General features: G+C 39.0%; 2 protein-coding genes across 4 annotated transcripts in view; one reads left to right on the top strand and one right to left on the bottom strand.

The window, feature by feature from the left end:
• Flo2 (flotillin-2) overlaps positions 1-17,745 on the bottom strand; it is a 70,305-nt gene that overhangs the window by 8,163 nt on the left and 44,397 nt on the right. The window lies entirely within an intron of this gene.
• LOC139817458 (glucose dehydrogenase [FAD, quinone]-like) lies at positions 3-17,725 on the top strand. 3 transcript variants are annotated; one of them, XM_071785569.1, is made up of 6 exons: positions 3-1,608; positions 2,011-2,340; positions 5,170-5,390; positions 5,497-5,667; positions 5,777-6,432; positions 6,697-11,559. In XM_071785569.1, exons 3-6 carry the CDS (start codon positions 5,192-5,194, stop codon positions 7,627-7,629), a joined length of 1,959 nt encoding a protein of 652 aa, XP_071641670.1. In that variant the 5' UTR covers positions 3-1,608; positions 2,011-2,340; positions 5,170-5,191; the 3' UTR covers positions 7,630-11,559. The 3 variants fall into 3 exon arrangements, 2 of the variants coding, with proteins under 2 accessions (XP_071641670.1, XP_071641671.1); XR_011733237.1 differs by lacking the exon at positions 3-1,608 and adding an exon at positions 15,034-15,153 and having other exon boundaries at positions 1,640-2,340; positions 6,697-11,443; XM_071785570.1 differs by lacking the exons at positions 3-1,608; positions 2,011-2,340; positions 5,170-5,390; ... (1 more) ...; positions 5,777-6,432; positions 6,697-11,559 and adding exons at positions 11,634-13,704; positions 15,034-15,227; positions 15,337-15,551; positions 15,996-17,725.

The following is a 17,745-nucleotide window of genomic DNA, read 5'->3' as shown; positions in this document are numbered from 1 at the left end:
GAAACGTAAAGACGATTCGTACGAATGTTTTTCAACAAATATTTGCGAGAAAATTTACTTGCAAGTTGAACATTTCATTGAGCTTTCATCCATGTTTGTGTTATTTTCGGTCGAGTTGTTTTCGAATCAAATCTCTTTGTGCAAATCAAAGTACAAATTTTTCTTTATAAAAAATCATGTGTTTTACATTGAGAAGAGGAAGAAATATCGGCGCCTAAACTGTGCTTGACAATGAAATGAATCTATTTTACGCGCGCCAATTAGAATTTACGATATCTCACCTTGCAAACCTTATCTACTTACCTTACGCTACATTATTGCAAAAGTTATCGCGGGAGATATTGAGAGTATTATAATCTCACAATTTGATGAAATCTTACATTTATATACATATACGTACCATCTTTTTACATTTATGTATGATTATTGATATCTCTATAAATAATAAATCATTACAATTGTAGAGAGAGAGAGAGAGAGAGAGAGAGAGAGAGAGAGAATTCAGGTTAAAAAAATTTACTTTCTAGGATACGCGTAGCCACGGATTCATCGATTAGCTAGTAATTCCAAACGATCGTTAAACGCACGCCTAGTATCACAACAATAAGTAGGTCAGCCCCGATAACGGATGAGTACGTCTTCAGTCGCTCAAACCCTCGGAGCATACGTACAGAATTCCTCCGATCCATTGAGAAAACCAAATGAGATATATCACGTTATCGCGCGTGTGTACGAGTAATTTTGAAATATACTGTCGCACGTCTTCTCGTTGATATTATATACATACATTAGATGACATCGATATTGACATCATCGCGATTACATCCTAAAGATTATTCTCATATGGCACTGTAATCTTAATTTCAATTCAAACTAATCCGCTGGCAGATCTTGATAAAATGACGCTTTGATATTTCCGTAATAAAAGTAGGACACGACAAATTAATTGGTGGGCTCGCCATATAATGATTGTTCAATTGCTCACTAATCATTATTCAAAATCCTCGAAATTTCGAAAATGCCCGATATATATTGTACTTGTAGTTGCCAAGTGAAAAAAAAATTAGAAACTTTACTTACGTATATCGTACTATCTAACAATAAGAAACTGACGAAATGTATGCGTGGAGCAAAAATCCAGAAAAGTCAGACACGTGGCGTTTCTTTCATTTCCCCGATAAGAAAAATTTGTCGGCAAGACGTATACATTGAAAAAAGAGAAAGAGAAAGAGAGAGAGAGAGAGAGAGAGAGAAAAGAAAAAAAATTATTTTATTGTCAACTACGTTTTCGCATTATACGTGATACCCAGGTAGCACATACACGTTTCAGAAATGTTTTATAAGCGTTTTCCCGAAACGTTTTATAACCGATTTCTAGAAACGTTTTTCATGAGTAAATAAAAATGTCCATTCGAAAAACGTTCGATGGAACGTTTCTTTTCCGATAAAATGACGTTTAAAAAACTATTATAGAAACGTTTTATTTTAATGATAAAGACATTTTAGATAAAGACATTTAAAATTCCTATTTTTTACGTCTTTTGAACAGTGCGTGTGACGTCTTTGAGACATGCGTGAGAATTCTAGAAGCTTTATGCATATATCCAGGTAGCACATATTTCATATATGTTTTTTGAACGTATACATAGTTTCATAACCGTAAAGAACCATTAAGAAACGTTTGAACAAAAATGTTTTTGAAACCATGATTTAAGAAACGTATTTTTTACGTTTCTACAGTTAAAAAATACTTGATTGTTACATTTTTTCTTTCAAAATTATGCTAAATTAAATTTGCTTTATCTATATATATAATAGCTTTAATAGCCTTTTTTGAAACATTAAAATTTATATTGCACAACATAAATCATTTTATCCATGCACATTGCGTTTCTTAAATTATGGTTTCAAAAACATTTTTGTTCAAACGTTTCTTAATGGTTCTTTACGGTTATGAAACTATGTATATACGTTCAAAAAACGTATATGAAACTAATAGACCTGTAATAGTGTGTGCTACGTGGGTCAGCTGAAGCTACGATTTTTCTAAGGTGAGCAGAGCAGGGAACAATAACCCCGAAGAACGGGATCAAAACGAGAAGGGAGATCATATACCGGTATACCGGTATGAACCCAACAAGGAGGAAGATTGAAAGAGAAAGAGAGAGAGCAAATCGATGACCGTTATACGCCGCGTGCCGCGCCTACGGGACTGAAGACTCTGAAGAGCCCGGAAACCATAGCCTCATTGCGAATCATACATTATCCTCAATGAGATATCCACACCTGGCTACGTGCACGTAGTCTCGAGGCTGTAGCTGTAGCCGTAGCAAGGTCATGGTCAGTATCACTCCGTTCTTCGTCGAGTAACATCGTTCGGATGTTCCGTCCTTGCGTTTATCGCGATCGATCGAGGAGATTACGTACTCCTGCGTACTACCTGTTCCAATTTATCGATATTCTTCGACGAAGAAATTTCACTTGGCGTATTTCTATACCGAATACGCGAATACGAGACGGAAGAGAATCATCTCATATTTTTCACAGCTCGTCGAAGCTCTTTGCTGAATGTGTTTAAAATGTGACAAGCACAATATATTCGCTTTGGTGTCATTGAACCTGCAGCGAGAACGCATTGAAAACGCACGCAAGCACACGCAAGCAAGTAAATTGACTTTCGTAGAATTTGTTCAAGATTCGAGAAAGACGATAGGTAGGTGATTTGAGACAAATCTCCGTGATAATCTCGTTTAGCGGAAACAACTGAAACTATTCTTTTGGGCATGGTAACGCGACATATCTATTTAAATCACACACCAGTTGTCCTTTTTCACACAAATCTTTCTCACCGCTGTCCGTACATCTGGAATTCAATCCAAATGCCATCACTTGATTTCATATCTATTTGCTCTCTTATGTTCTTACAAAAAAAAACCGCGCTCCGATGAAATTAACAAGTTTATAGCAATGTCGAGAATCATCAAAATGTCAAAGTTGTAACAATTTGTAATATTTCCATTGTCACGATTCCATATTTACAAGGAGGGGATTGTTGATATAGAGTAGAAACGCGATAAATGAATAGCTATCAGATCGTTACCCTATTTTCATTCACATACATTCAAGTAACTATGTAAATAATACTAAATTTACTGTTGCTTTACATACGCAGGCTAATATATTCCACAACTCACGACAAAACTTTTTCTTATTTACGCTTTGTGAATCATCTTTGGGGAGTCGATATTTCCTCAGCGAAACGAGAAAAAAAGAACGTATTGTTTATAATGCCATTTATTTTCCACAATCTTTCGTCCACAATCTTTAACATTTTATATTTTTATAGCTAAGCTTTTCAACATGTGTATGCGAAATACAAATACTGCTTTCTCAATAAGAGAGAGAAATTTTTTTAACGAATATTATCTCTTGTTCTAATGGATAAGATTTTCTTGTGTGCAAGTGGGACCATTTATATCGCGCGTTATCCAATCTATTTTCAGCCGTTGATTCAGAGATATCAGTTAGAAATAATAACTTGGTGTTATTAATGTAATCAAAATAATGATATTTAAATTTCATGCACCGTTTTTATAAAATCTTTAGAGAAATAGTAAAACAGCGTATACGTAACACTGATCTAGCACGTGTCATACCTGATTATTCACGCCTAGTCAGAACGCTCATTCATTAGCTTTAAAAATTGCTTCTTCTGACGCAGAGACTCGCGCGAATACACATAGTGTATTCCATATGCGCGAATTTTCGGAGAAATATATCCTGTATAAATAAGCTTCTTTTTTCTCTTCGCGATAAAAGGGTAGATGGATAAGAAAAATAGTATCTAAATGATCTCGACGTATAACATAAAAATGCATGCAACATGGAAAATTTTTACGTAAAAATATATCGCTAACGTATGACGGAACGTGATTAAAACTTTCAAAACTGCATTAATGTTTAAGAATGTTGAAGACTTTTAGAATGTAAGTTCTCCGCCGCGCCGTCTTTCAAGAAGTAGGCAACCAGTGCAGCTTTCCTTTTCGAACGTTTAGCTCGCGTTAATTTATACGTTTTGTGTTGACACGAGCACGGGCATCATATTTTCGCAATTTTTTCATCCTTATTTATAAATCGGTTTCTGAGGTTTTTCCCTCTCCCCCCCCCCGTCTCTCTCACTCCCTTTGATTTTGTCGAGCTCCTAATAGTTAGCACAGTACGTATTGCATCAGTTTACAACAAGAGTCACGTGTGTCATTATAGCGTTATAGCAGTTCCCAGAAAGAAATCAGATTTTAAAAATAAACATGATACATTTTATTTACAAGCTTTCGATACAACGTAAAGTCTAAATCCATCTGTTGTATCTGATATCACGGCCATGTAAAGTGATGCGCGCGTTATCATCATTGGTTATTTGTGAAAACATGATTTCTGACATGAAAATCTGTTTCGAAGACAGATAAAATTGTTTAACAGTTTGGGGGTTGAAGAACCCGCGAAATATTTATGAATATGCGGGTGCGTATAAAATTCGCACTTGAAATTACTTAACAGATTTGAAAGTTTCACAAGTAATTGATATTCACTTCGCATCGTCAAATTGCCCAGACCGGGCAGCGTGGCTTCCTCTTTCGTCAATTTCTAACGTGATGGTTGCCAAGCTATCGGTTTTATTTGAACAGTACGGCGCATTGATTTGATTCGGTTAGATGTTGCCTGGAAAATTCCTCAATTCTCTTCCTCAATCGAATTAAAAGATAAATAAATACTATTACTTGAGTCATTCGCATCGTACAACACAACACATTCATTGAGAAAGTCGTACGGTCGCTACGTGACAATCGGAGAGATTTTTAGCAAAACATCTTCTTCTCTCCGTGTACGAAGAGTTACATTCACAAAGCAGATCAAGTTACCTATATATCTCATCGTTACACGATACTGCTCAACACATCCTGTTAGGAGATTTCTATCCATTTTTCATGGATTTTGAAAATAATCTTGGAACGTACATCAACGAAAATGACAAAGAAAGATTGGCGTACTCATATTATCATTGTACATTTGTTCAGTGATGTAATAAGAAAATAAATAGCGTATAGTGAGATATTAGTAAATAAATTCGCGCTTGTATCAGTAAATTCCAACAAAGTTCTTCGGTTCTAGGAACTACCGCTAGGAAAAAAAAATGGGCATCGAAAGCTTTCTGACAGAAAGTTTGACTTCAGCGTCCACCAGCGGACTTTCATTATTCTTTCCGGTTCTCGCTGCGACACTTGCCTACTTTCATTACGAAGTTCTGGATAACGAAGCCCCGCCGATCAACGTGCCATCAGACATGCTATTACCTTCGTATGATTTTATAGTGATAGGCGCAGGTAGTGCAGGTAAGTTGTTGAAGCGTTCGAAACTCATTATTTCGTTATTTAATAACGATTGCGATATGTGTAATATCTCTCCTCTGTTATTTCCTTCTTTTTCTTTTTGTATCAGGAGCCGTAGTTGCCAGTCGTTTATCCGAGATCGAGGATTGGAACGTATTGTTGCTGGAAGCAGGCGGTGACGAAACCGAGGTCTCGGACGTGCCTCTGTTTGCCGGTTATCTCCAATTGAGCCAGCTCGATTGGCAATATAAGACCGAGCCACAGGGTGATGCCTGCCTAGGTATACATGTATAATTTATCCTTCCCCCCCCCCTCAAACCAGTAGCTGGAGAAACTGTCCGTTTCTTTCCGTCATGTTTTTCCTTTTACGTTTTATTAAACATTTATAGCGATGGAGGACAGCCGTTGCAATTGGCCGCGTGGCAAAGTACTGGGCGGATCCAGTGTCCTCAACTACATGCTCTATTTACGAGGGAACAAGAAAGACTACGACCTCTGGGAGCAGCAAGGTAATCCTGGCTGGGGGTCGCGTGAACTCCTGCATTACTTCAAGAAATCCGAGGATAATCAGAACCCTTACTTGCTTCGCACGCCGTATCACGCGAGCGGCGGGTACTTAACGGTGCAAGAGGCACCGTGGCACACACCTCTAGCGGCGGCCTTTGTCCAGGCTGGCCAAGAGATGGGCTACGAAAATCGCGACATCAATGGCGAATTTCAAACCGGCTTCATGATCGCTCAGGGCACTGTCAGACGAGGCAGTCGTTGCTCGAGTGCAAAGGCTTTTCTGAGGCCGGCCAGACTCAGGAAGAATCTACACGTGGCAATGCACGCGCACGCCACCAAAGTGCTGATACACCCCAAAACAAAGCACACTTACGGGGTTGAGTTCGTCAGGGACGGCAAGGTCTTTCATATGCGCGCAAAGAGGGAAGTGATTGTGTCCGGTGGCGCGGTAAATTCGCCTCAGGTTCTCATGCTGTCCGGGATCGGGCCGAAGGAACATTTGCGAGAGCTCGAGATTCCCGTGATTCAAGATAGCAGGGTTAATATTTTAAATAAAGAATTTTTCGATTTCTCTCTGTCTCTGTCTCTCTCTCTCTCTCTCTCTCTCTCTCTCTCTCTCTCTCTCTCTCTCTCTCTCTCTCTCTCTCTCGATCAAAGGTCTTTGCACCTTACTAGATAAATATACGTCATACGTCAGTATTGTGTAATAAATTTTACAATCGGTTACAAATCGGTTATAGAACTTTCGAGCTTCAGCACAACAATCTCCACCTTATTTATCCATACGAAATTCTCCATACAGGTCGGCTACAATTTGCAAGACCATGTCGGCCTAGGGGGACTCACGTTCATGGTCAATCAGGAGATTTCTATGGTGGAGAAACGGCTGCATAGTGCTCAGGCGGTGATGCAGTACGCTGCGCTAGGTGACGGCCCCCTGACGGTGCTTGGAGGTGTCGAGGGTATCGCTTTCGTCAACACCAAATATGCGAACGCTTCGCTGGACTTCCCCGACATCGAGCTGCATTTCATTTCCGGCTCGACTAATTCAGACGGCGGGACCCAAATAAGGAAAATCCACGGACTGACGAAACAGTTCTACGATGCCGTTTTTGGGCCGATCAGCAACAAGGACACGTGGAGCGTGATTCCGATGTTGCTACGACCTAAGAGTCGAGGGGTAATCAAACTGCGCAGCAAAAACCCGTTCGAAAAACCTCTGATCTATGCGAATTACTTCAAAGAACCAGAGGACATTGCCACATTGGTCGAGGGAGTCAAGATCAGTGTGGCTCTGAGCAAAACTAGCGCCTTCAGGCGATTCGGAAGCGAGCTGAACTCGCAGCTGTTTCCAGGATGCGAACAAATTCCCATGTATACGGATCCTTACTGGGAATGCATGATCAGGTTTTATAGCGCCACGATTTATCATCCGGTTGGCACGTGCAAAATGGGACCTTACTGGGATCCCGAGGCCGTCGTTGATCCGCAACTCAGAGTCTACGGTGTGACTGGGCTTCGCGTGATCGACGCATCGATTATTCCTAACCTGGTAAGTGGGAACACGAATGCGCCAACGATCATGATCGGCGAGAAAGGAGCAGACATGATCAAAGAATATTGGTTGAAGTGGAAAAACAGATCCGAGCAGCAGTCTAGCGAACGCGAAGACGAACTCGCGCGCACATTCCTTACGTCCTTGATACGGCGTACGGCGGAAGACATGATGCGATAGTACAAGACGGCACTAGTGCCGTCGACATGAAAAGACTTGTAGAAGAAATTTTCTGGACTTTCGTACATTTTTTATGAGCCATATTAGTGTAAGGATATCCGTGAATCTACACGCGAATGTCATCGTGCATTTTAAGGCATTTTAACTTCTTTATCGGTCATCACTCTGCCATCAGCCATATTGTAATCTAATATTAAATTATAACTTGTGGAGAGAGAGAGAGAGAGAGAGAGAGAGAGAGAGAGAGAGAGCGCTTGTAAAACGGCGGAATATTTAGAGTAACGAAATTATGTGTACCAAACTATGTATGACGCAGATGTAAGCATCGTTTTAAATAATTAGAATGTTGTCATGTCCAATTATATAGGTATAATACTGTTTTTTTAAATTGAATTTTTATCTTTCATCTTTATCTATTAGTAAGTGACCGATTCTCTACATGAAAAATAATTACTTGGGCTCCATTCGCATAACCATTGATTATTTCTTACCTTAATTATATTTTGTAGATAAAATTTTTTGCCCTTCCAGAAAGTTTTTTAAAGCGATGGAAAGCTCGAAACAAATACATGCAATAAATTACAGGACAAATCGGTGGAAAAAAATCTTAACCATGAACAAAGTCTCTAAAAGAGGAATTTTCGCATTAGACCAATATTGATTCATTCACCGTAGAATTTTCTGTTTAAGAATCAAAACAAATATGTGACTATCAAAAAGAAAGTAATAATAAGAAAGCTCCATCGCAGATCATATAAGAATGTATTATAGGGATTTTTGAATGGCTTCATAGAGATAAAGAGAGGAGAGGTGAGATTTATAGAAAGGATGAGTCACACTCGTCTTATATCGGAAGTTATAAATGCACGGTCAAACCCGAATCCAATACCAGGATGCTCGTATAATAGTTTGACGGCTCGTCGGACACAAGTATTTGGCTTGTTCTACACATGTCATTTCACATCGACGATATATTATCCGGTTGGCATCTGCGAGATGGGCCCCAGTCAACGATCGCTACGCCGCGGCCCTCACGTCGATTCTAGAATTAAGAGTTTATGGGATCGTGGGCGTGCGACTCGTGCGAGTGATCGACGCGTCCATTATGCCGCGCGCATATTAGTTTTAGGAAATACTAACGCGTGCGCGCCAACGATTATAATAGCAGAAAAGGATGCGATATGATAAAGGAAAATTAGTCATGATTACTGTTAAAGATTACGTTTCGCGAGAGATCAATGCGGGATAAACCGTGTATCGCTATCTTTCATTTTACTATATATTATATGTATACTGTGTACTATATACTATGTAGTATAGTATTGTACATTTGTAACATTCTTGAGTAAAGGAAAAAAACCGCTTCAACTGTAAGTGAGTTTCTTAATTGTACCGTTGTAACAATATATAAAATAGTTGGGTATATTAGCGTCATAAATGATGATTTGGCACTTGACTAGAAACATGATAAAACATTTAGAACGTGTTTGTGAAACGCTTACTTTTGTTGCGGAACACTAATACGTTGTATAAACTAAAATGTGAAAATTAATGTAAATTAAAAGACAAATTCTTTTGTATCTCCACTTTTTTTCCACGCGAGCTCTTCGTTGTTCTTCTGCGGACTGTTTGCGTGCGCGCGTGCGTGTAACTCTAAACTATACTTGAATCGAGAATCGAGTTTAGATGATGCTACTGATACTGCAGGACGAATGATAAACGGCACGCACGTAATGAAATACAAAGATTACTGGTATATGATAAGTTATCAATTTATTACGTGATGCTCATGCAGTTCGAGATCGTTCAAAATATATTTAATCACGTCGCATACGTACAAACACGACACGCGCGTTGTCATATATGCGATATATGCATACATCGAAAACTTGAAAAATCGCTGGCCTAATAATGTACGGACGTATAGTTATATCTGTTATTGGTCTAGTTTACACCGATCACTTGATACGCGTATTAAATAGTAAATAACTAGCAAATAAGTCTGATTATTGGCTGATCAGTTCAAATATACTATTTGATACGCGTATCAAGAGATCGGTGTAAACTAGGCCATTATCTGTACATATATAGTGTATATGTAATATAAATCAAAAAGTGATGTACTGCGATATATACATATGTATACAGGTTTGCCCACGCAAATCATGATATCATGATAAATGCGATAAAAAGAAGGCAAAAAAAGAAGGTAACGGCGAGAAACAACATGATACGTAATCATACCAAACACTATTAAAAAATAACAAAAATAAATGTGTTTTTTGCATTTTAAAAAACTATGGCCATCTTACCCGAGTTTACCCTACCTATACCACAATATTCCTTTCGTTTTACATTTCGTACGTATTTCATTACGTGCGTGCCGTTTTACATTTATGACAACAATCTTTCTTAGGGAAAAAAAGGCAAAGGGACAAAACACATTTAAGTGATCTAAATTTAGACTCCGATATCTGGATAAGCCCTCCCGGATATGTCTCCCCAAAATATCTCTATTGACCGTGCTATTCTCCGGTAGCTTTGCGTTAACGATGACGTTCAACGTCGTCGTTGCACGTCGGTCACAGCCGCTAAGATATAAATGCGTCGTACTTTTACATCCACATGTGTGCAAGCGTATTTACTTTCAAATTATAATATAAATATAAAATGACGCGTGATCCATGTGTAGAGAAGTGCGCGATACGCACTGACTACTGTCGAGTCAAGTTCTCTTCTCCTCCACCATACGCGGTGTTCCCGCAGTGCTCCTTGTCATCCGAAATGTAAATCGTGATAGGATTCATTTTTTCCCTATATAAACCAGTATAAATTCTTCATTCGCGGTATAACGTCTTCTGCACGGGACGATAACGACAAGCTGAATGAAACTACGGGAGCTTTGTAGGCTTTGCTATACCGGCCGGAAATAATATCGTTACGTAAAAGATCGAGGTAAAAGTCAAGGTCCTTTTAATTAAATAAAAAAAAAAAGCAACGTAAGATATTAAGTACCGCACGGTAAAGGCACTCTGCTCGCCGTATCATATCTACGTGTTACCAACTATAGGCAGCTCGTCGTAAATGCGTTATTATATACGCATTTTATGCGGTCAAGTCAGTCATCAAGTTTCAGTCATCGACTCGGAGTCGTTGAATTAAAATATTGTGTATTAATATGATGGGGGGAAGAAACATCAGATTGTTGATACACGTTTTAAAATGAGAAAGATTTTAACAAACGGTATCATGCCTGTTTGTATCAAGTCTTTATTTACGTAACGAACACGTTCTTTATCGCGGGTCCAACGAAATTTCGCTCGTATCTTCACACGTCAGCGTATGACTTGTAAAACTGAACGAGTTACATGAATAAATGTACAATGCGTGCGATTTCGAGACTCGAACTTTTCTCTGATAACTTTTATAACTCTGATGTACCGTTTATTTTACACGTTCTCTCTCCATCTCTCTCCCTCTCTCATTATTTTTGTTGTTTCTCTCTCGTTCTCTTCTTGACAAAATAAATTTTTTCACACGTTGTCGGATGTACAAGTAAGATCGACAAGTTCATTTTCTGGCTTCCACGAAAGTGTGTTGATCACTCGATCGTAAATCCTCGAAGAGTAAATCATAGATGCATTAATCCACGCGGTGTAAATCCTGTTTGGAGCCAAGACGAAGACTCGGACGATGACGTCACACCACGTGTATCTTCTTCGTCAACGAATGTTTCTGACCACACGCGATGAGTTTCTCGATTAGTGCATATAGTGTGGTCGTAGTTATGCTGTCCCTTTGGCTGTGCCGAGCGGTAAGTGTCGAGAACATGATCATATTGCGAATCCGCGAGACACTCCGAGTTGATCGTTTAAGATAATCTGTGGTTTTGGTGATAAGACAAATCACGTGGTGCCTATGTGTCCTATATCATCGTACAAACGTCGTCGAAATATCATTAATATCACGTTCCACGAAATGTTTAGATTTCATATTTTTAGGGGAGACCGGGGCTATGTGTCCACACTTTACGCTTTTTTCAAGTTTACTAAAAAACTAATAAAGATATTTGGCTAAAATTTTAATGGTATAACCTTTCAACCTTGCTATTAAAAAAAACATGTTTAGAATCGTTGATCTTTTAACGTTTTAAAAAGGCGAATTTTTTAAGTGGACAAGTCAAGCGTATTAGACAGATAGTCCCATATGCGGGAACACGTCGTCATTAAAGTGTGTGGACAATGTGCCCTATCAAAATTATAGAAGAGATAGCCCCGACCACGTTTTTCAGTCTTTAACATGTTGCCAATTTTAGATAATACGGAACTAAGATTTGACGCTCCTCACGCACCTGATAACTATATATTACGTGATAATATTATGACGTGCTTACTTTAATTTGAGTTAAAACTACTGTCGCACAGCAAATTTTTCGACCGTCGAAAAATGTGAACACGTGTTTCCGCTTTTCTTTTAACGTATAATATAGCGTCTGCGAGAGGCATCGCAAGAACGAACAACATTTAAATATCTTACGTAGGGCAGTTTTTAAACTACTTGTTACAATGGTAGAGATATCTGTCTCTTAAAACTTGAGATAGCGCAGTACTGTGGACGCATAGCCCCTGTAGACAACGAGCCCCGCGGTCTCCCCTATCTAAATTTCAGGTAATATTTGGAAAAAGACCAAGTCTAGAATGTATGGATGATAATTTCAAAGTGACCTTTATGTATATTAACATGTGTTTTTCATTCGTTTCTAGCGAAAAAAATACGATTTGATTAAAAGAGAAAATATTGATAAAAATTTCTGTAGACTTTCTCAGGTTCACTTCTACGTGTAGTAAAATTAAAACTCTCATCTCTATAAAATGAACACTTGTCTTTGTTTTATCTCTTTGTCTTGAGTCATCTACGATGTTAATGTCTACACGGCGTTAATGTATACAGTTTAACGAAATTTCACTTGCTCCGTTTGCGAATGGAGAAACTTGTACTGCCGGGCATTTCGCACATGTGATATATTCGTCATGTCATACTGCGGACATACTGCGTACTCTTTGATCGCTGTGGCGAAATTTTATCGCGAGCAAGCACGAACTTTCACGTGGAAAAAAAAAACATGGTATACTGGATAATCTTTTAATAGATGTAAAAAATGCTAAAAGTAATGATATATAAAAATGCTGAAAATTGTATCGACATGTTTCATTAATACATCGCGCGTTTAAAAGAAGATAAGGGACGTAATAATAAGAGAATAGATAACAACTAATTTTTAATTTAAAAAATTACGAATCCTTCAATACTTTGTGTCACGTGAGGTGAAATTTAAAACAATGCCACAGAGAGGTTAAATGATAGGTAGGTATAAGTGCGGGACAATTAAGTATATTGCAAAACGCGCTTATTACATTGTCGGCGTATGCTATTGCTTTCAATGGTATTCTCATAAATCGTATAATCGTATAATCGTATAATCGACGTTTCGTTCCTCTCGCCCAAGTGTTTAGCCGACATGTGTCGAAACTCCGTCGCAATCATTTTCACAAGCGATTATATACATATATCCTCTTATTAATGAGCACACAACGCAAAGCCTGTATTTTAGTAACGATGCTCTACGATAATGATCGAACGTTGACTCCTGTGTCCGACTTGTGTCTTTTGAAGAGATATGCCTAGTAGTATAAAATGCATTTGATCAACGTAAATTTCTACGATTATTACGAGATATATATATATATATATATACGCGCGAAACGCAACCACGCACAGGCGCGCGCGTAGATGATATCTATATATAATGTGACATTATTTATTATTAAACGGTATAAAATATTTGAAAACTAAATTATATTACACTATACAAACGTTATCATTCATCTTCTTGCACGTTACTCAATACAAGTCGCAATTTTATAATATTTTAACATTAACTTTCATACTCCTTCTCTCTACACTTGTCATTTTTACACAGACGATCGTGGTCTTTAAATTGCAGACATGCGGTGGTATTTGATTTGGTTAGCCTTGGCGCATTATATTATCACTACTCCAGTCAAGGCACATCAGGTAAAATAATATTCTTTTACAATATCAAACATTTTTCAACTTGTCGTACGATGATATATCAATTTCAGGAGAAGACAAAGATTTTTCTTGAAAACATTACGTTTTTTTTTTCTTTTTTTTTTTAATAAACTGTCCATCCAATCTCTCTAATAAGCTGGCACACGTGTATAAATATCACACTTTAAACAATCGGATAATCTGATTGGTTTTAAACCTGACACGCTTCAGCGCTTCTAATTTTGTTGCATCGTACCCCTACAAGCTACGAGGCACGCGTAAGCCACTGGGTTGCAGCGCATAAGAAGAGAAAAGTACGCGTAAAATAAAAAGAATCAAATTCTCACGCACAAATTTTAAAATTTCATCATGTTATAATAATACATAATAGTTGTATACTATTATGTTCATATGGATAATGCTCAAACAAACATTTTTGGGAAATTTTTAGGTGAAACGTGAATCAAGGGCAACGGTATATATATCGCGTATATATCGTTCGAATAAGAGTTAAACGCGTTTGCGTCTCATATAATATGCATTTTTTTCCGCGACTCGAGGGAATATTGCGTATCGACTAGGAAAAACGCTACCGTGAATTTAGAGTAGCTGTGAGTAACGACCTCGACAAAAAATCTCGCAATAATTCAGACGGCGTAATTATATTATAGAAATATTATAGAAATACAAGAGTAGGATGATTTTAGACTCTCAAGTCCCCTCCGATTTTGATGAGCTTTTAGTATATTGTTCTCTGGAGGACGAAAATAAGAGGCACGTCGTGTTTTATACGTGCCCATACGCGCGTGTTTAGGGGAAAACCCATGAAACCCCTTTGAAGAAAATAGATTTTTCTCTTTCGGGCCGAATATCTCTGAAACCAAGTATAAAAGATACAGCATACTCAAAGCTCATTAAAATCAGAGAAGGGCACTTCCGACCACTTCTTTGTAAGATTACTGTAATCTGTACAAATGCATTAAAAATCTGCTTGAAAACATCTTCCTTACACACGTGAGAATGGGTATTAACGCATACTAAATAACTATAATAACTTTAATTCCTTAAAGGTACTTGTATACATATTCTTTCCCTTTATCACGAATTTCACACGGACGTGTTTAGCATTTGCTTTGGTATACGTATCTATTTTGTATTGGAAAAAAAGCACGCACAAAATATTCAAAACAGTGTTTATAAATATCAGTGTTTATAAGATTTACGATGGCTAGAACGATGGCTGGTTAAAACGGTTGTAAACGCGGTTCTCTATCTCAAAACAACAGTATCTTTTGCTTTGTACCCATTTAAAGCGAACGTCCGTCTCTATAGTCACGTCAAGCACCCAGCGACTATGCGGCCACCGAATGTTGCTCCTGCCGGTTCGAGGATACGCGATACATGAGTCGAGTCTGTGGTGTCGGTAGTTTTATGACGTTGGTTCAACACGCGATGTCCTCCAGATGCGACATTGCTGATCCTTGTCGACGACTGGGCAGAGACGAAGCACCGAACGAAAACGAATGGTATATATAACAAGAGATTTGTCTCACAATCAAGTCCATGTATAGTGCAAATTCTATTCTTCTAATATTATGAAAAATCACCCATATTTTATCGTCAATGTCTCTTCAGGTTCGACTTTATAATTGTCGGCGCAGGTGTGGCCGGGCCAATAATCGCGAGAAGATTGAGCGACGATCCACGGCGAAAGGTTTTGCTCATCGAAGCTGGCCCGGAAGAACCTAGTATGACAGCTATACCAGGATTTGCGTTCAATGCCATAAATACGTCTCTCGATTGGAACTTCAAGACGGAACCAACGTTCGCGCACCCTACCGCCTGTTTAGGTATATATAAAATGTCATCTATTCTCTAAAAGTCTTGAATCAAAATCAGAATCGTTAAATCGATAATTTAAATCTTGGTAGAGAGCTGATGGTCCTCTCGTATACTGTCGCTGTGACAATGTACATCGGCTTTTGTCTGAAAAGTCTGCTAAAGGCCACCACGTAAAGAGGATTGTCAGTAGTAGAGATCAAAACCGATTTTGGGATTTGCAACCAAATTTGAATTATTTGTATTGTAAAATTTGATTTGTCGCACGCACAACCGCGCCTCAGACTCACACTAGCCAACGCGATTTGTAACTATACAGTTGTATATGTTAACGTCGAGTTAAATAAATAAATAAATGTGTTTTAATAATTTTTCCGAAAAAATTGTGTGTGCGTGCGTGCGTGTGTGTTTGTGAGTACCATCTAGTATATATCTATATTTTCTTCTTTTTATAGAAACGGGCGGCGTCTGCACTTGGCCAAGAGGTAAAATGGTCGCCGGAACCGGCGGTTTGCACGGTATGATGTACATCCGAGGACACCCTGAAATCTACAATCGTTGGGCGCGGGAAGGTAACTTGGGTTGGTCCTACGACGAGATCAGTCATTATTTTGAACGGGTGGAAAATCCAATCGATCCAACAATCTTGTCGGACAAGCCTAGAACCCTGAACCAGGGCGGCCCGATGAATATTCAGTATTATCCGCACAAGCCGGATTTTGCGGACGTACTGTTGGCAGCCGCCGATGAGCTAGGTTACAGAACCTCTCGGTTGAAGGAATACAGCCAAACCGGCTTCATGATTGCGCCGATGACGACCGACAGTGGCATGCGTCTCACGACTTCGAGAGCATATTTGAGACCTATTCACGACCGCAAAAATCTGCGAGTGCTGACAAATGCGCGAGTCACCAAGATCTTGATTAGCCCGTGGGACCAGAAAGCTTACGGCGTGGAACTAGTGGATAAGAACGGCTACAAGAGGATGGTGAAATGCGATAAGGAGGTGATTCTGACAGCTGGTGCTATCGGCTCACCGCACATCCTGATGAATTCTGGCGTGGGACCCGAAAAGGATCTTACCAAGTACGGTATTAAAGTGTACAAAGACCTGCCGGTTGGTAAGAATCTGCACAATCATGTATCCGTGGGGGTGCCCATGAGCATCAGGGACATCCCATACGAGATTATGACCATGGACGCCGTGAATGAATATTTGGAGAGCAAGACGGGTCCGTTAGCCAGCACCGGTATCACTCAAGTCACTGCTTTCCTCGAGAGCAGTTACGCGATCAACGGCATACCGGATATCCAAGTCTTCTTCGACGGTTTCAGTTCCATTTGTCCGAAAACTGGTCTACCTAACGAGTGCATCAACAACGATAAGCTCCAGTCCGCGTGTCCAGACAGAAGAGAGATCGTGGCGAGACCTACGGTGGTTTACACGGAGAGTCGAGGCGACTTGAAACTTGGTTCAAATAATCCTTTGGATCCACCGCTGATATATCCAAATTACTTTACAAACGAAAAGGATCTGACGATTCTACTCGAAGGTGTCAAAAAGATTAGTAAGCTCGTTGACACGCCCGCCATGAAGAAGTGGGATCTTCGCTTGGAACAAACGACGACAAGTCCATTGTGTAGGGAGTAAGTACGGCTAAAGGTGTGAGAACACTCGCATAGGACACAAGTTTTCTTACAACTTGCGGTATTCGATTCCGAATCTCTGATTCCTATAGATGAGTTTGCGTAGTATTGTAACTTCGATTTTTCCTTAACAGCAAAAATGTTGAAAATCAACAGTCAAGACAGAGAGAGATCTTTTTGAAATCAAAGTAAGAAGAAAGAGAAAAACAAAGAAAAAAAACCCTTGTTTGTCTCAGTGTGTCTCTCTTTCAAAATTCCAAAAATTACGACAACTGTCATAATTCAGACAATTTCACCCGCATATCTGCAATAATTCTACATGCAATTTTTGTCAACTTGTAGACTTGTACTTGAATCGATTTAATGCCAACTGACACTGACGTTTGAAAAGCGTCAAGTACGTGCGCGTGATACTACTACTACAAGTTTCGAGAAAAGAGCCATTTCCATTGTATTATAATAATTAATCTCTATTGGTTTTCTCTATTAATTTATCATTTATTAGCTACCACTTTGGCACGGACGCTTTCTGGATGTGTCAAGCAAGGGCGAAAACTG

The sequence above is a fragment of the Temnothorax longispinosus genome, chromosome 8 (assembly GCF_030848805.1).
Source record: "Temnothorax longispinosus isolate EJ_2023e chromosome 8, Tlon_JGU_v1, whole genome shotgun sequence".
Classification (NCBI taxonomy): Eukaryota; Metazoa; Arthropoda; class Insecta; order Hymenoptera; family Formicidae; genus Temnothorax; species Temnothorax longispinosus.
This window is presented reverse-complemented; position numbering and strand designations above follow the sequence as displayed.

Excerpts from the sequence above, each read along its gene's own strand:
- LOC139817458 (XM_071785569.1), top strand. The coding sequence starts at position 5,192 with ATGGGCATCGAAAGCTTTCTGACAGAAAGTTTGACTTCAGCGTCCACC. Across the intron at positions 5,391-5,496 it reads GATAGGCGCAGGTAGTGCAG|GAGCCGTAGTTGCCAGTCGT; the intron begins GTAAGTTGTTGA and ends TTTTTGTATCAG. Across the intron at positions 5,668-5,776 it reads ACAGGGTGATGCCTGCCTAG|CGATGGAGGACAGCCGTTGC; the intron begins GTATACATGTAT and ends AAACATTTATAG.